Here is a 24970-nt window from a genome sequence, read left to right on the forward strand (position 1 = left end):
GAGAAAACATGAATTAGAATTAGCATTTGAAGAAGCCATTAAAAAGAAAGAAGAAAAAACAAACCTTGGGTCCACGCAAGGATGTTACAAAATAAAGGATCTTCCTATATGTATCTTCATCCTATTAACGCAGTGAAGCCAAAAAGCAACCGAGTCTGATTGGCTACTCTTGTTTCCGCTATGAATGTTGGCTCAAAACATTGCGATCTTATTGGGCGGAGCGGACAGAGAAGGGGTGGCGAAACTGTGACGTGTGGCTTCACGGTTTTGTTGTATAGGCAGATCCTCTATTTTATAACATCCTCGGGTCCATGTGGGATTTTTCGGATTTAATTTGTCCTTTTGGGATTCTTAAGTTCCTTCGGGACAAAAATGTTAAAATTTGATTTATAATTGAAGAAGACATAGTTGTTGTAATTTGCAATAATTTTCTGTTCATTGGTTCATAAATACTTTCAATTTCTAAGGAGTTTACTCAGGCCCGTATTTATATATTGTGCGCCCCTGTGCTCTAAATAATTTGCCGCCCCCTTCCCTTTGCATAAACTTAGGTCTCAAACAAAGAAACAAGCCGTGATTTTGCAAACATACCAGCTCTTGTTGAGAAACAGTTTAGGTATTACACGTTACAAAAGTTACAACGTAATTTTAAATGACCTAATTCTCTCAATGATGATTATGATAATATTCTGCCCGAAGGTAGTGTTTGACCCGAAGGTTCCTGTGCAAGATGAACTCATGGTAGTTTGCCATTGTCTTCCATGGGATGATGACTAAGGATGGAATTTACAGCTTAACTTGGTATCCAAACCACTTGTGTCCCAAGGGAATCAAACCCGGGACCTCTTGATTACAAGGCAACGAGCTTAACCACTCATGCATTGTGGACACATTCTCTTAATACTAGCATGTAATTTACTCATGTAGGTTTTAATTTACAGTCCAGAGAAAATGCATTCTATTAATTCTTAATCAACAGTTGTATCATTTTTATGTTTCATAATTTCACTCGAATTATAATTGAATTTCTTAAATATTTACTCTTATTATTGTAATAGTAAAATATGGAATTAAAAAAAAAAACACACTAGTTAGTGTTTTTGACATTATTTTGAACCTATCACATAATTAAAGATTATAGGAGTTTAGTAAAAAGCATTTTATAAAACTTTATATGTAAAAAAAATATATTAATTTATATAATGAGAATGAATTTTTTTCATGTGTTTCTAAGCTACTCGAACGAATAAGAGAAACTCTTTCCAAAGAGTTTGCAAAAAAAACTCTTTCTCCTGTATGCATTTTCTTTTGTCATATTTTACGTTACTTGAACAATAAATAATTTTAAAAAAAAAAACCTTCCCAAAGTATTTGAAAAAAAAACTAAAGTATTTACAAAGAAACTGTTTTCTCCTTTTTTTTTTAGATTACTTGAATAATACAAAAAACTTCCATAAGTATTTGCAAAAAAAAAAAAAAAAGTTTTTCTCCTGTTTGCGTTTTCTCAGATTACCCAAATAAATAAATAAATAAATAAATAAATAAATAAATAATAATAATAATAATAATAATAATAATAATAATAATAATAATAATAATAATAATAATAATAATAATAAAACCTCCCAAAGTATTTGCAAAGAAACTTTTTCTCCTGTATGCATTTCTCATATGTTTTAGATTACTTGAATAAGGAAAAAGCTCTTCCCAGAGTATTTGCAAAGAAATTGTTTTTCTCCTCTATGCGTTCTCTCATATGTTTAGTTTTCTCGAAAAGACCAAAGTATTTGCACAGAAACTTCTTTCCCTGTATGCGTTTTCTCATGTTTTAGGTTACGCGAATTAAAAAAAAAACCTTCCCAAAATATTTGCAAAAAAAATCTCTTATATTCGTTTTCTTATGTTTTAAGTTACTCACATAAAAAAAGACCAATATTAGAGTTGAATTCATAGTTTTTGGGGTCGCTGAGACGAATAGTGACAGTTTTAATCCAATTCAATCTCAGTCATACTCCACTCCCTAGGGAGGAGGCGAGATTTTAAAAGTAATCCAAAACAACAAATAGTAGTGTTGAATTCATAGTTTTCAAGGTCACTGAGTTCAACGGTCAATTTTCATGATGTTCAAATTCGTCCTCACCTCTTAGTATGGGGTGGAAGAGGATGACTTTTTAAATATAATCAGATAAGCTACCTAATTAGTAACTACTGTAATTAGAGCGAATTAAAGACATTAACATATTTTCTCGCGCTTGTGCGACATTCTGTGAGTTGCTAGTTTTAAATATTACTTTATTGTGAATCTTAAATGAAATACAACATTTTGCCGCCCTGTGCTTGGACACAGAATAGCACTTACCTAAATACGGGCCTAAGTTTACGAAGACCTCTTTATATGTTTACCCTGTCTTTTTCTCTGTGTGCCGGTCTAGAAGACGAAAAGTCTCAAGTACTATTTGATGAGTCACCATCAGTTTCGGCCAGGATGGAGAGGGTCAAAGTTAGGAAACTATGATGAAAGTGATATTCAAACCGGAAGAGGTAGAAATTAACCATTTGTAGTTCTAACGTTGATCACTATAGAACAAAAACTGTAATAGATAGCTAGAAGCGGTTTCCTGCAGTCTATCAAATCTCCCAAAAGTACACTTCATCTCCATTCTTAACTCTACTAAAACCGAAAATTACAAAAAATCTAATACAACTTGCAGTTTAAATACTTATCTACATAGAGCAAAAATTATAACAGATAGCAAGAAGCGATTCTTGGAATCCTCTAAGAATATGTGCTGTCTTCTCCTGTATCCCTCTATTCATATTAAAAGTGCAGGGGCGGCTTTAGGATGTTAATTTCGAGTAGGCCCGTTACCTTGCTTATGGATACATATACACATTTAATTGATTAATGACAGTAGGAAATTACTTTTACAGTAGTGATTGATGTTATTTGTTAAATAATTATCTACCATTAATGTAAATAGTGGAAAATATATTTACCTTCAAGAGTATAAATTTCGAAGATAGCCGGACTTAAATTTTTAATTTTAAATTATTTCAGACTTCCAATACCGAATGGAAATCATATAGACAACGAGCATTTTGGTCCACCACCTCCCGAATTGCTAGATCCTAATGCCAATAACATGGATGAACCTGATTACAGGTAATTGATACAAATAGACGTCTAGGAATGGTTTGAGGTTAGAATACTGATATAGAACATATTTTAGGACTAATGTGTATTGTACTTAACACGTGAAATTAGCCGCAGCGAAGTTTGCTGTTATTTCATAATTCAAACACACAAACTTACTTTAACAGAGATACCATCTGGCAATTTTGTTAAGATTAAATAATACTCTCTTACAGTGTGCTGTGGGAATCCAAAAAGGATTTCTAGATCCATAGTATGATTGCGGCAACCAATCCTGTTGCGTCCCACGACTAGTCAGTAACGAAGAACTTCACGTATGGTTTTTACATTTTATTCAAGTTAGTCTTTTCCACACAAATTTACAGTAAGTTATTAATGTGCTGGGGGGAAAACAAACCTAAGCTTTTCATTGCGTACTAGTCGTTGAAGGCAACAGGGTTGGTTGATGAAATTACGCTAGGAATGTAAGTCTTTTTAGAATTCTCAGGGCACATTGTAGGTGAGGATTTAATCATATAAGATTACATTATTAGTACTATGTGAATTGACCACCTATGTAAGTTCAGCAGTTCTTATCAGACACAATGGTTATCAGCTTAAGCAGCTTACACTGCATCAGTATTTGAATATAATAGCTTGTAGCGTTTTAAAATGTTTCCTTGAATTCAAGTACATATAATTTTGAAATACTGTTTATGGTGGTAATTTTATAGATTACAAAAGGATAGCAATTTTAAGGATAAATGATGTAAGGGGGAAAAAATGTATATAAATAAAGCAATCAATTTTGCTTGGTGCAAGTAGACATAAATACAGCCACGAAGGGGGGGGGGGACAGAAAGAGATAAATAAATAAATAAATCAGTGTAAAATATAAGAACAAAAGATAAGCTTTAAATCTGAAGATAAATGTTTCAATTGTGATATTATTAAAACTACACAAACATTCTTAACTATTCACAAAATTTGCAGTTCAGACATATTGTGTAGTAGCTTACGTCGAACCAAAACAGTCGTTGCCAAATACCATTGAAATGTTTTCTTTATAGTTGTAGCTTTTTTTAAAAAAAAAGTAACTACCAAGTTCAAATGCAGAAAAGAGTATGGAGCTGCATTTGAATATTGTAAAGGGTACTTTACAGAAAAAAATATTTATGTATAGTGACATCTCTTATAGAAGAAAATGCATCTGAAACTTGTTATAGAAGAACCAGAACTCCATTTATTTGGACAAGAATTGGGATTTTATTATTAATAACTTTATTAAAAAGTAGTGTTTTACAATATTTATATGCAACTTCATACTTTTCTGCTGCCTATTAAACTTCGTTATTACGTATGTCTTTTCAGACCTTCACCTACAAAATAACAAAAATATTATTGTAGTATCTGGTAACGATTGTTTGACATGACTTAGTAGTACACAATATAACTGAACTGTAAATTTTGTATCTAGTAAGAATGCTTGAGTTTTTTTAAGTTTTCTCAAGGTGACTGATAATTGTGAATATTTGAATATTAATCCTGCTGGAAGATGCAGACTACAATTCATGCATCAAATTCTGTGCTGAACATACTGAGAATTACTTGTTAGTGGGCCACCGTTTTTTGAGATCATGTAGTAAGTCCATTGGATACTCATGTAGCAACTATCACGAACGACCAAGGAGATGGCGAGATTCTCAAAATTAATAATCGAAAAAATATATTTTTTAGGTACTTCGTGGTACGTTCCTTCTAAAATTCTAAACATGTAAACAGTTAATATGAATCGGATTTGATTTTATGCATTTCATCTAAACATTATTGATTTATTTCAGGTTTAGTGTGGGTCAGTTGCCATTGTGGGCAAAGAAACAAATAGCTGATAATGTAAGTCCTCCAACCAGTATAGGACGTCAGATTGATTTTCCGAAAGGAAGATGGGCGCAGCGAATTGATGCTGGAGGTATTACTGTAAAATCTGTGTATGACAGTGACAGTATTATACCATTTCCTTTAAACCAAGGTTAGTAACAAAAGTTTTCATTTGTTTTTCTACATCCGGTGGATATGCAGGTTGATCCAAAAACCCTGTCACACCCCAATGTATTTATGTATTTTATGATGTAAAGTTATGGATAAGAAAACATACAATGTGATAAGAGAGAAAATAATAATTTTATTCAGTGTGTCTGTGTAGATACCATCATTTTAGAAACAAATATTTATGCACCACCAGGTACGCTCTGAAATTCTACGCAGTATTGCGCGAATAATCATGGAAAATGCATCCCGAACAACTTCCTTCAGCTCGCTAATTGTGTGGTAACGCATAATGACAACTTACTGTTTGATATAACCCCACAATCCATTATCACATGATAAAAGTTCGGGACATCTCGGAGGTCAGTCCAGAGATGTTGGTAACTGTGGAAAACTATGTCCAATCCATCTGTTATGAAACACTTCGTTCAGAAATTTTCGCATGGAAACCGAATCATATGCTAGTGCTCCATCGTGCTGAAACCAAACCCGGTCGATAAGCCCTTCGGCTAGTAGTTGAGGGACAAACCAGTCTCGCAATATGGTATAATAAGTTTGTCTGTTGTAGTCCAGTACATGGGGTAACGGGACTTTTGGGTCACACTATACAATTGTATATGTGAAACAAGAAAATACTAAGACATCGGAAATAGGGATCTATAGACTTGTGTATTTTGTAGTATTACGCGGAAACTCTGTAATCTAAATTGAAATGTCTGATGTGCAGCTAATAAAATTCCATAAATAAGTATTTATTCTAATATGCTTAATTTACAGATACGATTCCTTTTTTTTAAATTTCAGAAAAGAGACTCGATTCTGATGGTTCAAAGGACAGTTCAATTGATAGTGGAACGGAAATACGACAGTACGCGGATTTCAGGAAAGAAACTATAATAATATCGAAACAGGTAATACTTAAAAATGTATTTTTTCTTCTTTTAAAAACACTTATGATAGATTTCAAAGAGACAATATTAAATTTTGTAATTGTACAGGAAATATGTCTCGAAAGATAAATAACTATGACAGAAATTTCAAACATAAATGTATGATACTAATGTATTTATAAAAGAAATTAAAAAATATATCACTGAGGAAAAGACAAATACAGGGTATCCCATTTAAAACGCAAGTTGGAATCAGGTATAGGCTAACTTTTGAACGAAATGAGGTACACATATAAATGATACACCAATTTTTAGCTTGATCCATATAGATATTTTTAAACAGAAAAGCAGCTAATGAAGACCACATGTGTGCATGCAGTGTTGCCAAATGCTACTGAAAATTTAAAAAAAAAAAATCAAAACAGAGTAAATCGCACGTCACAAATGTGCATGGACATGCAGCCCACAAATTTCAGAGCGGATTTGTGGGTTGGATTGATAGTTATCGTAGTCGAAGAAGAACGGTTCATTTTCACCATCAGCTTGTCCAGAATTCAGCCATTAATGGCGTGCCCGCGAAAACGTGGTTTTTGAAGTTTTACGCTACGCACTGGCAACACTGCCTGTGTTTAGGTGCAACAGCATGTGTGTTTAGGCACTGTTTATCACATGAAATCATTGTAAACACGAAATAAAAACATTGAAAAAATAAGAAAAATAACGTAACTTACATGCACTCTGCAACCCTGTGTGGAAGGAAGGGAAACGTAGTAATGTTGAAAATGCCTGCCATTCTCGTTCAAATAAAGATTCACACGTCTTAGCATGTTGGAAACAACTTCACGGAGAGTTGACAGGTTCATTTCCTCAATGGCTCTGCGAATGTTGGCTTTCAGGTCTTGTACAGTCCTTGGGTTATTTGTATACACGATTTGTTTTATAGTGCGTCCAGTAAGAGAACGTCTCTGACAGCTCGCAGTGACATTGCCACTACTCGCGTGTCAAGATTTTTTTTCGGTGCAACTGTAGTGGCAATTTAATTAATGGTATAAGACAGAGTGATCGTGGTTGGTAACACTGGTATCAAAGTAGGGGCTGCATTGTCCCACCGCATGTGGTAAGAAACGTCAGAGACCATCTCTTGTTGGCCGTGCTATAAATATCTCCATAAGAAAAAGTCTGGAGATGTCAACTCCGGGGAGCGACTGGGCCACAAATTTTTACTTACTACTCTGTCACAGACAAACTCAGTCAACATATCCATAGTTTAATTTGACGTGTGACATGTAGCCCTGTCTTGTTGTAGCCAACAATCGCGTTCATCACGTACAAAGCATGGAAATAAATTGGGTGATTATGTCAACCGTAGTGTTGAAAGAAATAGGCCCAATTATTCGACGTTGTAAAATTGCATACCACATACCTATCTTCTCTGGATGAAATGGTTGCTCGTGTAACACATCAAAGAACATGCGGTTGTCTGTTGCGTGATTTATCCCGTTTCACGAAATTTTGTTACTAATCGCTGAATTGTTGATATTTCCGGCACACCGCTATTTGGAATTTTTCCTTGAAACAATGCTATCACATTAGCACACGACTTTCATTCAAAAAATGTTCAACAATAAGCACCCTCTCCTCTGTGAAGTACCTCATGGTAATAAACCTACCTCTGACACACCACACCAAGTAAGACGATGAATTGCTTGCCTGTTTACTTCTCCCTTTGCCTATACTTAGCCTCTTCTTACAGGATTGCAGGGTGCATATAAGTTAAGCTATTTTTTCCTACTTTTTTTCAATGTTTTTATTTAGTGTTTTCAATGATTCCATATGATAAACAATACCTAAGCACACATGCTGTTGCACATAACACAGGCAGTGTTGCTAGTGCATAGCGTAAAACTTCAAAAACTACGTTTTCGCGGGTACGCCATTAATGGCTGAATTCTGGACAAGCTGATGGTGAAAATGAACCGTTCTTCTTCGACTACGATAACTACCGATCCAACCCATAAATCCGCGCTGAAATTTGTGGGCTGCATGTCCATGCACATGTGTGACATGCGATTTACCATGTTTTGTAAATATTTTTTTCACACTTTCACTTACATCTGGCAACACTGCATGTGCACACGTCGACTTCTTTAGCTGCTTTTATATTTAAAAACATCTACATGGATCAAGCTAAAAAGTGGTGTATCATTTATACGTGTACCTTATTCCGTTCAAAAGTTAACCTATACCTAATTCCAACTTGCGTTTTAAATGGAACATGTACTACAACTCGCATTAGTCACTACATGATTGGACTGGACTTCGCAGCTTTAAAAAACACCTGTCTTGTAAAGGAATAAGTGTATTAACGGTTGATTTGCTTGATAATGTTAAAAGATGTTTGTTAAACGATAAGAGAGAAATTAATATGCTCCTGTAAATAATTCGTGTATGATCCAAGTATAAAAATACAATAGGTTAAAACGTATTATTTTATCTTTTTTCCTTAAATGTGGTTTTGTGCAAAGGCGTTCGCTGAATGGTTTTAGGAGAGGATATTCGACGAAAGAAGTGTTTCTCTGCTACAATAAGCAAGCAACTTTTTTCTTTCTTTTTTAAAGTACAGTTTGAAATTATCTTTTGTGTAAAATAATTGGATTTGTACTAGAATTGTTTATGAAATTCAACGTCCAGTAGCTTGAAACATGATTTGCCTACGCATGATATTGTAACCTAACCTCTAGTTTAAAGTTAAATTTTCTAGGAACAAAAGGATATCCAGGGGATTTTTTCTTTGAATTTCTCCCAACAATTACATTACATTGCACCTTATTTCATATTAATTTGTACAGATTGATTGCCAAGGGTAGAATGTGTTTTTGTTATTGCAGGGTCATATTAGTATTTTGAGAAATGCATACATTTGTTATTACGTGTTCTAAATTGGATAGTTGAAAACTGATGGGACATTCATTAGCAATTGTAAGTGAGATCCATTTTTTTGAGATATCGTGATTCCGCGTATTAAATCTATAACATGAAGTCATGAAAGACAATTATATATGTCATACCCAAGATGAGACCTAAACTGGGTGACTCAGCTCCGTAAAAGAAAGTACTTGAGATCCAGGAAACCTGTTTAAAATACTAGAAAATTAACATATATAATAATCATTGCCATGAAATAATAATAGAAACTAAAACTTATTTTTAAATATTTTATTTACTTATGCAACATAATTAATAATAATAATAATAATAATAATAATAATAATAATAAATATAATGCTTTTACCATATTAACTGCAATTCGTAAATATCAATGAAATTTTAAAATTTAAACAGCTCGCATTTTTAGCAAAAATTTTTTTACAGCTTCTGCTTCTTTTTCTGTTAGCACTGTAAAGCACATTAAATTACTAATTTAAAACATACATACATACCTACATATATATAGTGAGCTACATTATTTACTCAGTCATCTATAGATTGAGGTAAAAAGTGAGTAGACTCAAGTGACTATTTGTAGAAGAATTTATTTAATTTTATTACATAAATAATACAGATATTGCTTTTGTTTCGCATTGACTAAGGCAATTTTTTCTAAAGATATGTTTAGTTCATTTGAGCCATGTAACCTTGATGTATTGTCCTTTACCATTTGTTCATCCCGTAATCTGTAATCTAAAAGAATGTTTATAAATCTAAGCTTTGTGTCATTCTAATGTCATTCCCTTGATTCTAATTTTATTTAAAGCTTTGTGATTAGCTTTTCCCTGCATACTCTATCTTAGTCATGTAAACATCAAGCTTGTGGCAGTTCTCACTAACATATTTCTTCACAGAATTTTATTTGAGTTTGTAGTCTCACAGCTTTAGTACCATACGCAACCCTGAAGTTTGAATCCCTGACTCACTTCATGAATTCGATATGGGAATGGATGCAGCAAGAGTACAGTTACTAACAAAAACACATATTATCAAACACACATGTTGCTTTGTTATTTAGAAAGAAATAAGCCAATTTGACTATAAGTTTCATTTTGTAGTGAAGTAGCAAATCTTTCGATATCAGTCAGTCTTGGAAGAATTCGAGAACATCTCCATGCTTATCATACATGTGTGGCTCTTTGCGCTGTCCTATTGGAACCAATAATAGCGTTTATCTTCTCCAAGCAAAGCCACGAAGTGACAGTTTCAATCCACGTATCTAACTCTACAGTTGCGTAAAAAAATAAATAAATAAAAATCCACAGAATAGAAACTAGAAACTATTGTACGCGGCAATCATTTTCTCGGGAAAACTATTCACTGCAACATACAATATTGTTTTCTATGATATAGGAATACCGTGGAACCGCTGCTGAAAGATATCGTAGCAATGTTCATGCGGTTTTGTTGCAAAATATGCTTCTACCGTTGTTATTGGGTAAGACTTACTGTGGATTGGCCTTCCTTCGTCCTCAACTTCTCGCCAACTCGAGCGCATGTGCTGTCACTTGGCGCTACTGTCGAGTGGAGGTAAACATTTTCTAGGATTTCTCACAAATATTGCAAGCATCCTAAATATTATTGCATTTTTCGGTTATTAATTTTAAACTCAAGAGGTCGGAGATTTGAATTGCATTGTATAATTTGTATCAATGAGACAGACAAAAATAAAATTCTGTGGAAGAAAATTTTTAAAATTTGCTTTTTAATATTTTTGTTGCTGTAATATTAACACTTTGGAATTTGTGTGAGTGCTGGTTCCTGCATTCTTTTATGTTGGGTGTGATTGTTGATGTGACGTGTGGTGACACATTGCAGGATGGTGAAGGTCGGACTGACTTCGTACCCTGTCCAGAGAGCTACGAGGAAATTACTCAGAATAATAGATACCAGGTACTATATTGGAATAATGACTATTTAGTTTTGTTCAGATATAATTCAGGTTTGTTAAAAGAAGAAAGGAAAGATTAGGCGAGTTGACTTTTGTTGATTAAAAGACAGATTCCAATGCGGTAAACCGAGTAGGAAACCGAAAGTAGAAATAACAATTCCACTGACAAGCAACAAAAGAATACTCAGCAACGAGGCTATTTGAGACTTGGACAAGTGATATCCAAACCACATGTGCTCCCACTGGAAATCTAACTTGGGTCTCCTGCACCCAAGGCGTGTACAATAACAATATAGCTACGAGGGAAATCTAGCATGCGCGTAACAGCAGATTAACGGATAATTTAGGAGGGAGCTAAATACTATATGCGGTGCACTCATTGATATTTTATATATACAGGGTGGTTCAGTAATGTTGGACAGCCCTAAATAAATCGGAAACCAGAAGAGATATTAGCAAGAATTTGGTGGATCCAGATACTTGTGGAAGGGGGACGTCCTTTGAGGTACAACACAATGTTACCAGGTCAACAGTGTTGCCAGCTCAGTACAAAGTTGTATTTTTTTAAATGGAACATATATAAGTTTATGCCATCAAAAGAATTAGTACAGAATGTGAATACCAACAAGCGAAACCGCACCTGTCAGTGTTGCCAAATAAGGAAGTTATGAAGCTTCAAAGATCAAGAAATTAATGTGTCCGTAGAGCAAAACTAGCAAAAAGGCAAGAAAAATAATACTACGGAATGAAAAGAAGTAACCGAAAGAGTAAACCAAAGAACGCACAGCATCCAGTGAGTAACAGGGTTGCCACAGGAAAGGGGGAAAAAATTGAAAATTTTGCAGTTGCTATAGGAGGAAAAGTGCCCATATGACATAATGCTGGAAACACCATAGAAAGTCTATGTAAGATTCAGGAATCCTAATAGCGTTTGTTCGAAAGCAATATCTCTAACCGTTTCCGAGATACACAAAAGCTGTGCGGAGTTTGCAACACTGCATAATAATTCCCTCGCCCTCCAAACTACAGGAACGAGTAATGAAAATGATACGCCCAACAAAATGTAAGAACTACACGGGTCTAATCGTCAAATCAAATATGCAGTGTTGCAAACCCCGCACACCTTTGGTGTATCTCGAAAACGGTTAGAGATATCGCTTTCGAACAAACGCGATTAGGATTCCTGACTCTTACATAGACTTTCTATGGTGTTTCCAGCATTATGTCATATGGGCACTTTCCCTCCTATAGCAACTGCAAAATTTCCAATTTTTTCCCCCTTTGCTTTGGCAACCCTGTTACTCACTGGATGCTGTGCGTTCTTTGGTTTACTCTTTCTGTTACTCCTTTTCATTCCGTAATATTATTTTTCTTGCCTTTTTGCTAGTTTTGCCCTACGGACACTTTAATTTCTTGTTCTTTGAAGCTTTATAACTTCCTTATTTGGCAACACTGACAGATGCGCTTTCGCTTGTTGGTATTCACATTCTGTACTAATTCTTTTGATGGCATAAACTTCTATATGTTCCATTTAAAAAAATACAACTTTGTACTGAGCTGGCAACACTGTTGACCTGGTAACATTGTGTTGTACCTCAAAAGACGTCCCCCTTCCACAAGTATCTGGATCCACCACACTCTTGCTAATATCTCTTTTGGTTTTCGATTTATTCAGGGCTGTCCAACATTACTGAACCACCCTGTATATATATATATATTGTTACCAATGTGACATATTGTCATAGTATTGTGAGTATTTGAAGAGAATTGTTCATAGAATTACAAACAAGTGTCAGAAGTATCAGAAATTAATTTTTAATGAACTATCATTAAAATAAAAATTAAATATAATCCACTTGTGGCGTAATGAGTTTATACGTAGAACGAATCTAAAAAACTTTATCTGAAATATTACATAGTTCTATCTTTAAGAAATTGAGTAAGTTACGTATGATGTATCTGTCATATTTCAGAATGAGTTCTTCATTTTAGTGTTGCCTAAATTTTAAATTTCAATATCTGTTAGCTGGGTTCTGTTCTTGCAATGGAAAGTTTCGGGAGGTCGTGCAATTTATCTATTTTAGTACAACCGCTTGAAATAACACGGTAACTCCATAAAACATTTCCAGTATTTTGCCGAATAAGTAAATATTATCATATAATATCAAAATGTGCATTTAGGTGCTAGCATTGTAAAGTCACAATATTTGGAACGTGCTCTCAGAACATCATCTTGGAGCTGTTATGAACCAAATCCAATATTACCGCAGTTTATTTACATAGGTAAAACTATTAGAGAGTGATCTTGGAAAATGAATATTCCGATCCTTTGCTTTTTATATTATTTTGCTGCTACTCGCTCAGTCAGTTATCCAATAAGCTGTAGATTGCAATGCATGAATAAGGTGCATGAGGGAAGTTAAAATATCGGATACTGTTTTATTATGTTATACAAGAATAACTAAATCATTGTTAGATATAGCATCGGTATTACCTGGTTCTTTTAGAATGAATTAGAACAAGGAATTGGTACCGTTTGTGCGAAAATGAAAGGACTTCAATGTGTTTATCGTGTGTTTTACGAATTGTTAACATAAGAATAACTAAGTAACTACCTAACTTAGGAATAACTACTGAAATGAGGTCACTTCTGAAGTGATACAATGAATCAATATAGTTGGGTGTCTTCCTTTCGATTTGTACATTTAGCGACACAAGACACATACACAGGAACGCATTTATCAATAGCCTAGAAATGGTCCATTGCGTAAAGTTTTAGAACTCATGGCAAGATTCCGGGCTGAAGTATTGCCGGTCAGCCTATAGGCATGGTTCTCTTAATAATTAAAAGCGTTGCAAATGTCTTTTTATATCCACATAATTTTGAATATGAGTTGTTTGGTATATTCTCATGATTAATCGTATGTAGTTCACTTCCCCTAGTAGGCTTAATACGGAGATTTTGTAGACTCTCTCTCTCTCTCTCTCTCTCTCTATATATATATATATATATATATATATATATATATATATGGAGAAGAAAAGTATGTCTTAATAAGCGAAGCATAAATGCAGTTACGTACAAAATGCTTTGTAGTTTTCTCTAATACTTTATAATTATTTTTACAAAGCAAACTCGAGGCGTGACTATATTTTTTTCTTATATTCCAAAATCAACTGAAGATTAGTGTATTGACCTCATCTCAAATCTTCGGTTCCTGTTTGATTCTCGGTAGGGATACTTGCCTTGAATACAAACCCGAATAGTGGTCCGAATCCCACAGTATACAGTAGAACCCGTTTCATATAGCCTTAGTGCTGAAAAGGGACGTTAAATTTCAATATAATATTTTAGTGTCTTCCGCAAGTGTCGTTTGAATGAGGAAAAATGTGTATTTTTGATAGTGCCTACCAATATTGAATAAAATGTAATTAGTTTTCTTTCAGTCTTTTCAAAATCCAGTCAATTATATAGCCAACTTATGTCTTCTAAATGTTCTGTGGTTAGTTCCGATGGAATAAGAATACTTCCATAATGCAAAGAACGAAGTATTCTTAGTTTAGATGTATTACTATAAATATACCCCCGACGAAAAGTAACTTTTACACCATTTTTCATTTTTCACATACTGGTTTGAGTACAGCTAAGCGAACAGATTATTCAAGCTGAAACTTAGGTAAGGTGTGGGGATCAGCTGTCAAATGCTTTCGAAATACTAGCGAAAATCAGAAAATGTTTTTTTGAGCTTTAGGATTCAGCTTAGCTCAGTTCAGTTTTCTTTTCATCAAGAAATTTAATTTCATGCTAAAATAAGACCCAATTTAGCATTTCTGTAAAAATAAAAATAAGCCTAAGGGTGCTAGAAAATTATAAAGTTAGTCATATTTTGCTTTAGCTAGTGCTTCTTTAATCCTAACTCCATGTTTTTTCAGGTTAATTTGTATTTATGTTGATGTAAAACCAATAGAGGTTCAATATTGTATAAAAATACTTTCGATATTGCTAAGAGAGTCTGATCAAAAGTCTTAGAATTCTTAGTCTAACAATAACAGTAATTGCATGCGTTAAGACATCAAATGTGCTGTAAAGAGGAAGCTGTTTACTTTCATTCAGATGTGAGTAATAATGTTCGAATAGCGTGAATACATGGATAGGTAGATTATCTTTCCTTTTAATTTTATAAAATTTCACAAAACTGAAATTTCTGTAATTCGAAGGTGATAAAGGTATATTTGAACCAAATAACAAAATCGTTATTGTTAGTATATCCTAGAGAATTGAATGAAAGAAATTACTTAATTAATGCTCAAAGAGTATATACACAGAGTTGTACACTGCAAAGCTACATAATTTCAAGGGTCTCGCATCTTGCACAAAATTGAAGATGTACCTCGTTGGTTTCTTCAGTGTCTGCTTTTGTAAGAGAAGGAATTACGTTAGTAACGTGCTCATATATGTGAAAGTTGTTACAAGATAGATGGTGCAGCATTCGAATTTTTTTTTGCTTGCTATCACATATTACATTCCCGTTTATAGCCTTTTAAATAGGATTAGTAATAGGAAACCAAGCACGCTAGTATGGTGAAAGTGAAATGTATATCATAAGATGTTGGAAGATGAGAGCATTTGTGTTAGATATGTACAAGAGGTGGTTGGTTATGCTTGTGATTTAGGAGGTTTTGCAACTTTGTGAAAGTTACCATATTTGGTGCAGGTGTCCACAGGCAAGGTTACTCTAACGCGAGGAAGTGACGTAACTGATATAAATCGCCATAGACATCTGACAGACGACAGCAGTATTGGAAGCTATAAATACGAAGTAAGTTTTTGTATATGTTTACGTAGTCCACTATTAAAGGAATGATTCAAGTATCAATAGGATCTTAATGGTGTTGGGTCTATATATTTTCTTTGTATGTCTGAAGAATGTACATAACATTCTTTAGAAACTTTTCTTGGTCCATTCTTTTAGTAGTAGTCTTTTCGTCCTTTTTACGGATGTAAGTAACACTTTCCTTTTCTCCAGTTGAAATAGTTCAGATTGTAATACTGTAGCATGATAGTATATTCGGAAGAAAGTTAAGTATGAGTGAAACTGCATGTCTGGATGCGATAAGTAATTTGTATTTCCATTGTATGTATACAGTAATTTATGTGAGAAATGTTCATAATAAGTGTAACAATGTATTTCTTTTAGTTCCGTGCTTCAGTGTTTTCTGTTAGTACTGTCTCAAATGAAGTCCGTGGTAGTCCTTTCACTTTCCCGTTAGGAAGTACGGAATGGTACTCTAATTTTGACATCCGAATAAATGTCTTAGTTTCCCTGAGTCACGTTAGACTAACATCGAGACAAAAAATTGGTGTTATATTCAGTATTAAGCTCAAGAGAAATGGAGACGTAATCGTTTAACAAGAAAAAAATGTAAAATAATAATAATAATAATAATAAAAAACATTGAAGTGTAGCATACACACTGTGTATAACATCACTAGCGCTAGCTTTTTTTGTATACGAAATCTACCTTGCACTGCAGTTACTATATGCACTTCCATTTCATTGAGGATATGCTATATGTAAAAAGCAATATTCGCAGGGGTGGGGCGACGGGGATGAATATCTCAACTTTTTAAGTCACCTTTCAAAAAAAAAAAAAAAAAAAAAAAAAACTCATGACAAGTGTAAAAGTGTCCACGCTTGGATAAATTTGTATTAGCTCTTTCTATACTAACTTGAGGACGTGGAATCCAACGAACCTATTTTAAAACACATCTGACCATAGGTTGCGGAAAAATTGACCTCAAAGTTTGGATATTTAGATCTACATTTTTTTCGTGACCTCAAGGACGGATATGTTTAAACATAATTCCTTTAGATTTCGCATGCTCTAATCAGTATAAAGAGCAATTAGAAATTTACCCAAGCGTGGGCACTTGTACCATTGTCATGAGCAGAAATTCTTTCTTTGCTATACGTTATGCTTATTAAAAATGTAATAATTAAATTTCAGTTTTCATGTTTCCTAATATATGATGTATATCGTGTAGCCGAAACCAGTTTCTCTTATATGATGCTAGTGACTTTTTTTTCTCTTATTTCTTGAAGGTGTATATAAGTGATGTAACAAAGTATACTATATAAAGAAATTCCTTACATACAATATTATCCTGTATGTTACATTGTATATCAATACCTAGAAGGAGAGTTTGCAAACCAAGATGGGAAACCCAAGTCTCTAGTGTTACATACAGAGAATCGTTTTTCTGTCATACCGTATATCATCGCATGAGAACCAGAGGGACGTAATTCCATTTTCGTAGGTTTACAGACAAGAGAACAAAAACATTATTTTCTTAGAAAGATGTGATTTTAATAAGATGGTAATTGAACTACATTACAACAGATGATCGGCAAGGAGAACAGGTGGCATTACGTTCCATTTACACCAAGTAGGGCTTTCAAAATTATGTCCAAACATGAACAAACCGAAAACCGCAGTTTTGGAGTTACGTTTCTCTGGTTCTCATGCGACGATATGTCACGTATATATTATGAGAATCAGTTTGCGACACGACATAAGGGAAGATTCGCAAAAAGAAGCTTATGAGTATGGTGCATTCAGTATTCAGTCTACAAGAAATCACTCTCAGTCTAGCGCTGGAATTGTCAGTCCTATTTTTCTAAAAAGTATATTTCTCACTCTTTGCCTTTTCTAGAGAACTGTTCTTATTATTCAAGTCATTTTTCATTAGAATAAACTAGTTTTAGACTGCTCTGGCATGTTAAGAGGACTGGCAAAAATGAATAAATAAATAAATAAATAAAATTAAAATATACAAACAAACCAAACGAAATTACTTTCCAAAACTATTCAAACTGCTTACTTAAGAAACATCATTTTGGAAAAAGTAAATTCCCCTTTGTAGATTACCTGTTAATAGGTTTCTATTAGCGTACGCACTTTTGTCGTGGGAGACCCGGGTTCGATTCTTGGAGGGAACTCATATGGTTTGGATTCCATATTAAGATGTAGTTCCGCGTCTCGTATAATTTCGCTGTTGAAAGGGATGCTAAAATCAAAGTTAATAGTTTTATTAACTTTTAATTAAAATAATAATTTGCTTTTTCTACGAGTTTTGTTCATTTATTTAGAAGTTCAGGAATGATTTGCTCCATGATTTGCTCTTAAATAATATGGGGCCGAAGATATTTCTAGCTAGACAAATGAAATACTATAGTAATTTCAAACACTGAAATTTTAGAATCATTTTATATTGTTGCTTATTAGGGTTTTCCATTATATGGCACAACCAAATTTACCAGCAGCTTAGGGAGTTCTTAAAATCATTATCTTTAAATGTTCTGAGCTTTAGCTTTTATACTATCCGATATAAAATAAATTTTGTATTGCTCTCATTTTAGGGAACTTCTTCCCATTTGAATGATACAGCGGAAATAAAAACGGTTTCATGCACACTGAATAATATATAATATGTAATATATTAGGATGATCTTCCGAGTTATTTGAGTCTCACGCCCTAAAATGGTTCCATATCAGGCTAAAGTAATCAAAAAAAAAAAAAAAATGAATAGCATTACATGGTGCTTCAAGCGATCTTAAGTTTTAAATGATTGTACAGTGTACAATATGAGGCAAAATGTAACTTGTAATAAGAATAACTAAAGGGAATTACATCGTACCTTGGGTAGGGGTAATGGAAATAAATCGCATGTGTAATACCTTCATGGCGATCGTATTTAAGACTGTAATCTTAGATTCAGGTCCAAAACTTTTAATAGGAAAGGGATCGTGCGACATCATTTTGGGGTAGCATTTCAGCACAACACACATCTGGCGTTATTTCCAACTTCTACTTACAAGGTGCATTTACTCCATATTGTATACAATTAATGCATTCAAAACTTGGTCACTTAAGGCACCATTTAATATTATTCAATTGAGCTAATTTTTCCCATGGGTTACGATCTTCTGATATACAACCATTTAAAAACGTGACCCTAAAAAAATTCGGATGTCGAAAGTAAGGGCATTATATATATATATATATATATATATATATATATATATATATATATATATATATATATATATATATATATATATATATATATATATAGGGTGTTAATGAACTATACCGACAAACTGTAAGAGGTAATTCCGTACATCAAAATAAGAGAAAAAATCATATGGACCTGTACGAAAAAACTCAGTTTTAGAGCTAGGGCTGTCCAAAATCGCGAAAAAGCCAAATTTCAAGAGGCCCTATTTCTAATTCGAGAGACTGTAAATGGTGGTCCGTATCAGCGTAAAGGAAGTCACGCCCAAGCAATCCAAAAATGCATATTTCATTCATGTTTAATTGGTATACAGAGTATTCCCTATAGGGTGAAATTCCCAGACATGCCATCAACCGAATTTTGAGATATGCTCTGACTTAATTATTAGTCCAAAGTAGGCAAATGATAAGCCTTGATAGCAGTGAACACGAAATCATTTGGCGCAATGTCGGAAGTTTTGAGGATCGTCAGCAGCACGGTCTCTCGTTCTCAAAAAAACGCTTGCTGGGATGTTTTCTTCCACGCTTATAAGTGGAGAAAACGTGAATTATACCATGGCGAAATACATCGCATCACACATTATTCCGAAAAAGAAACAAACACAAACACACACACACACACAAAAAGAAAACATGACGCTGCCGGTTCTTAACACTTCCGACTCCCCTCCGAAGCATTGTCCATTGTTGTCGAGGCTTACTTCCTGCCTACTTTGGGCGCTCCTTAAAATCAGGGTATATCTGAAAATTCTATTGAGAGCATATCTGAGATTACATCCTGTAGGGAATACCCTGTACACTTATCGAAAATTGATGAAATATGCACTTTTGGATTGTGTATACGTGACTTCCTTTACACTGATGACCACCACCCACAGTTTCTAGAATTCGAAATAGGGCCTGTTGAAATTTAGCGTTTTCGCAATTTTGGATAGCCCTAGTTCTGAAACTATGCACTTCTCGCCATAGGTCCATATGAACTTTTTCTCTTATTTTGATGTAAGGAATCACCTCTTACAGTTTGTCGATATAGTTCATTAACATCCTGTGTATATATATTTCATTAACATTTCTCTTTTCAACAGTGACTAATTAATATTAACAAGACAGTAATGTTGGTAGTGAATATAATGGAGAATCAATTTGAATGGAAGAATAAAAAGATTAGGTTACATAGATGTATTTTTTCTCTTTGTAATTCATGGTTAAAAGATTTATCAGTGTTAATAAATGCATAATATATTTATTTTTAATCACTATTATGTCATGTATAACCAATAGGAACATAAATCTACACCTTCCCCCACGCAAACGGGAAAAGACAAATTTTATCCATAACAACCAAAAATTGTGCACATTTGATAAGTACAATGATAATCTAAAGTTATGCACTTCTGCTAGCCGTTCTATTACTGTATAAAATAAAAATTCAAATAAATAAATAGATAAATAAATAATGGTTTTTAAATTAAAAAAAAAAAAAAAATAACCTCCCTCGCTCTCGTATGCTCGAAGCTAACCTATCTAGGATTAAGAGTTTATTTTTCAGAAGTTTTATTATATATACACATTGTTTATTGTTTGTGAAATGTATTTTGCCTTTTACGTTAACTTACTGGAATACGTATTTTTTGTTGCATTATATACTAGTTTTGTTTGCTTTGATCGTACTTTTGATAGTTCTGTATTGGTAACTGTGCTCAAATTTTATTTTATGGTATTGTTTACTAATACTGATTTCGTAATTGTTCAGCATAACTGTAATTAAAACGAAGGAAATAAAAAAAGGATCTCTGCTTATTTATAATTTAATAAACATTATGACCATAGAAGGGTTATAGCTGCAATAACAGACATTTAATATATACAATATATGAAGTGCAATTTAATATGTTTTTACCCTTCTATTTTTGTGATTCACTATTGAAAGATAGAAGATGATTAGTGAGTGATATCAGTTACATTTTGTTTTTTTCATTCTTTACTAGGATATTGAGAGTACAGAGCATGATGGAGACGTGGAAGATTATTCGGAAGGTGAAGGAGAGTCAACAGAACCAGAACATCCAGAGAGGTTAATGTACTACCCACATGCGGAAGATCCAGTGAGGTAAGGACAGCTCTAACTTATAAAATGAAAGATAGAAATAGCCAAATGCGAGTAAACATTGAAAACTCACAATTCAACACATGAATGACATACAATAAGGAGAAATAATAGATTGACACAGGTGCATGTCAGATCTACACAAGGTGGTCGAGACCAAAGTTTATATAGTCAAAGTGTAAAATATCATAGCAGTTGGTCACAAGATTGCGATCTATAGTGTGTCGTAACAGTGAAGAAATTTAAATATATATATATATATATATTGTCAGGAGATTGTTTTTGAAAATTTGCTTTCATCCCTGATACGAGAATCACAACATAATGTTTCAGAACTTCTAACCATTTTTCAATGCATCTTCTGCTACTAAACTGACCATTAGAACATAGTAATAAGTTCTGTCCATCTCTATAGAAACCCATGTTTTACTATGAAACCTTTGTAAAAATGAAAAAAAGAAAAGTTAGTAAAATCCGCACTTTCTGAAAATTATTTTGGTTAATGATGTAAACATTGGATCAGAAATGTGTTTAACTTCTAAAAATAAGTATTTTCTTGCGATAATTATGTAGTTGCGATAATTGTGAAATGTCAAGACATAGAACTTTGTCATTAACCTTGTTGGTAATTGTTTTATAAATCAGACCTACAAGGAATAAGTTAAATATAAAGCTTCAAATCATTATTATTTTTATTGAGGAAATAAAAACTGTATCGATGAACTGTCTCAACCTCTTTCTGACCTTTTTCAATTTCAGTGATTATACAGTTAACGCCATGGATGTGGAAGAACTACGCCGCTCTCAAAGAAGACACAAGAAAACTAGACCTGAGCGATTAACGGACTTGCCTATTATTTCAGTGTCTGTGTCAGGAAGTCAGGATAGTGACGATGATGATGAAGATGCTTCTACACCAAGTGCTGATACAGCCGAAAGAAACATAATGTCTATGTTGTCCGTGAGGTTAGTTTACTTTTTATAATGTGAATAGCGATATTTTTAAATTTCATTATCGTAAAACTGCACACTTACTGATACCTATTAATAAAACACATTTTTAAAGTAGTTAACATTATGATAAAATTTGAAAGAAAGATTTTAGGATGTTTTCATAATTTAATTTCATCAATATGTTATATTTAGGATGTGAAGGAAATTTCTTGGGGCCTTTTCAACTTAATCATTATATACCCTCAATTCCAAAAGAAACCGAACGTTTTAAAAAAACAAAAAAGCAATGTACATTTTGGAACAAATCATTTTTATTAATCAATGTATTCCCCTTCTCCATCGATACACATATTTGCACGCTCCAACAAGTTGTCAAACGACTTCTCCATGTCCTTTATTGGAATGGTCTTTAGGATGGCGGTCGTCGCCTTCTCAATGGCATCAATCGTTGCGTGCCACTTTCCTTTCATCGCCAAATGCAGTTTCGGGAACAGATAGAAATCGCACGGAGCGAGATCTGGTGAATAGGGCGGATGATGCAACTGAATAATGTAATTTTTGACCAAAAATTCAGTTACAAGTCGCGAACGATGTGATGGTGCATTATCGTCCAAAAGAGTCCAACTGCCGATTTCGCGATATTCGGGCCGAATACGACGAATTCTTGCCAGCAAACGCTTCATGACGCCCAAGTAAAACCCTCCAGTGACTGTCTGGCCGGGCTGAACAAATTCTTTGTGGATAATTCCTTTTGAATCGTAAAAACAAATCAGCATCACCTTAACTTTTGACTTCACCAAGCGACTTTTTTTGGGTGTTCCTTCATCCGGCGCTCTCCATTCAGCACTTTGCCGCTTTGTTTCGGGCTCATATTCAAAACACCACGTCTCGTCACCAGTTACAATCTATTTCAAGAAGTTTCGATCCTGCCGAGCACTTTTAACGATGTCTTTGCAATGCGCAATTCGATCAACTTTTTGGTCTTCGGTGAGTTTGTGTGGTACAAACCGCGAATTAACCTTCTTAAGGCCCAAAACTTCGGTCAAAATGCGGTATGCGGTTGTTTGAGGAATGCCTAATTCCATTTCAATAACTTTCACCGACGATTTTTTGTTATGTTTGATGAATTCACGCACTTTTTCAATGTTTTCTTCCGATAATCCGGTTCTGGGACGGCCTGATCTTTCGTCATCATCCAGCGTCTCTCTACCCGATTTGAATCGCCTGAACCACTCGTAAACTTGCGTACGGGATAGACACTCATCACCATATGCATTTTGTAGCATTTGGTGCGTTTCACTAAAAGTTTTACCCAGTTTAACACAAAACTCAATTGCAGCTCGTTGTTTGAAACTCATTTTCCGACCGATGTACACAACACACTGACAGTTGAAACGCAATAACTTTGTTGCCGTGCATCCAAATGTCATGACATTTATACCAGTTGTCAATGAGGGACTACGCCATCTACCGGTAAAATATTACAACAGATGGCACTAGTGGTACTATTTGTTTTCAAAAGTTCGGTTTCTTTTGGAATGGAGGGTGTAGAATTATCATAACTGCATGGGAATATTGGTGTAGTTCAGTGCTATTCAAGCGGGGGTACGCGAAAATGTTTCTGAGGATACGTAATGCTGCTTCTGGGGGTCTGCTGGAAATGTCTGTTGACAGTTTTTTGCAATTGAAACTCGATAACTTGTCAATTTATGACTTTTGTACTTATGCTCGAAAAGGATACGATGACATTAGTGACAGTGCTATTGCACAGCTTCTTCCATTTCTATCAACATATTTGTGTGAACAGGGTTTCTTTGCATTAATATCAATGAAAACGAAGCAGAGAAATTGCTTAAATCCAGAATTAGATCTGATTCTCGCACTCTCGAAAATTCGACCAAGAATCGAGGAGTTGGCGTCCCGGAAACAAACTCAGTCATTTCATTAGTTCTCAACATATTTTTAGTTTCTAAATTTTTAACATTGTCTTCAGTGTGCGAATTATCAGGGAGGATGAGGGCAAAATCCCCCTCAGTAGAACTGGATGTCTTCCATGTGTTTTGAAATTTCTCATGTTAATTTTTTCGGATGTGCACTTTATCCCCCTGTAAATAGGTTTTTGATTGGCACACTGATTGTCCTTTTGTTGGTTCTCTGTCCCCCCCCCCTTTTTTTTTTTTTTTTTTTTTTTCAACAGAACATGCGTATTAAGTTTAGAAAGTTAATTTCTTTTAAACAGCTTCAAGGGTACACAATTGAATGGCGAACTGTCTAGGGGTACGCGAGAAAAAAAGGTTGAATAGCACTGGTGTAGTTGATATATTAATAATCAGGGGCCATTGTAGGGCAGAGGGTCAAGCTGGGAATAAACCATGAAGTCAGGAAATTGTTCACGGAAAACCCGTCCGATATTGCAGAGGATCATGTAATGGAGGCTTACATCTGTATCCGCCAGTGACATGAAATCGTACCAATCATCAAATACTGTTTCTTCACATCGTAATCCACCATCTTTTAAAAATTAGCTGGTAGATTAGAAATTTGTTTTGGTATCTACTAATAGTGATGAATTATATCATCTTGAGCTGCCACGCTTTTTGTATATCACTTTTCTTTGATAATGCTACAGAAGAGCTAGCAAAAGAGGGTCTTTGACAGCTCACAGCGTCGTTTCAAGGCTTTTTCGGTACATTTATAATGGCTGTGTAAAACAAAGTGACCGTGGTTGGTAACACTAGCATCAAAGTAAGGGGTTGCATTTTCCCTCCATACGTAGTAAGAAACTTCAGGGACCATCTCCTGATGGCTCGTCTGTAGTACAGTGAAATTAAAATCTGCAGAGAAGCAAAGTGGTATGCAGTGTGATATTTGGATTAACATTCTA

The 24970-nt window shown here is 34.3% G+C and overlaps 1 protein-coding gene across 7 annotated transcripts in view; it reads left to right on the forward strand.

Annotated features, from left to right (window-relative positions):
* The window catches only part of Wdr62 (WD repeat domain 62), a 439571-nt gene that overhangs the window by 377141 nt on the left and 37460 nt on the right, over nt 1–24970 (forward strand). For 4 of the 7 annotated variants that reach the window (XM_081728141.1, XM_081728142.1, XM_081728146.1 and 1 more), the window contains 7 exons: nt 3059–3163; nt 4975–5162; nt 5984–6090; nt 10876–10950; nt 15664–15768; nt 21014–21135; nt 21892–22098. In XM_081728141.1, coding sequence (XP_081584267.1) covers nt 3059–3163; nt 4975–5162; nt 5984–6090; nt 10876–10950; nt 15664–15768; nt 21014–21135; nt 21892–22098 — 909 coding nt within the window. The remainder of the gene's footprint in view (nt 1–3058; nt 3164–4974; nt 5163–5983; nt 6091–10875; nt 10951–15663; nt 15769–21013; nt 21136–21891; nt 22099–24970) is intronic. The other 3 variants (XM_081728145.1, XM_081728144.1, XM_081728147.1) reach the window with 3 other exon arrangements.

Source organism: Thermobia domestica, chromosome 10 (assembly GCF_964235325.1).
Source record: "Thermobia domestica chromosome 10, izTheDome1.hap1.1, whole genome shotgun sequence".
NCBI lineage: Eukaryota > Metazoa > Arthropoda > Insecta > Zygentoma > Lepismatidae > Thermobia > Thermobia domestica.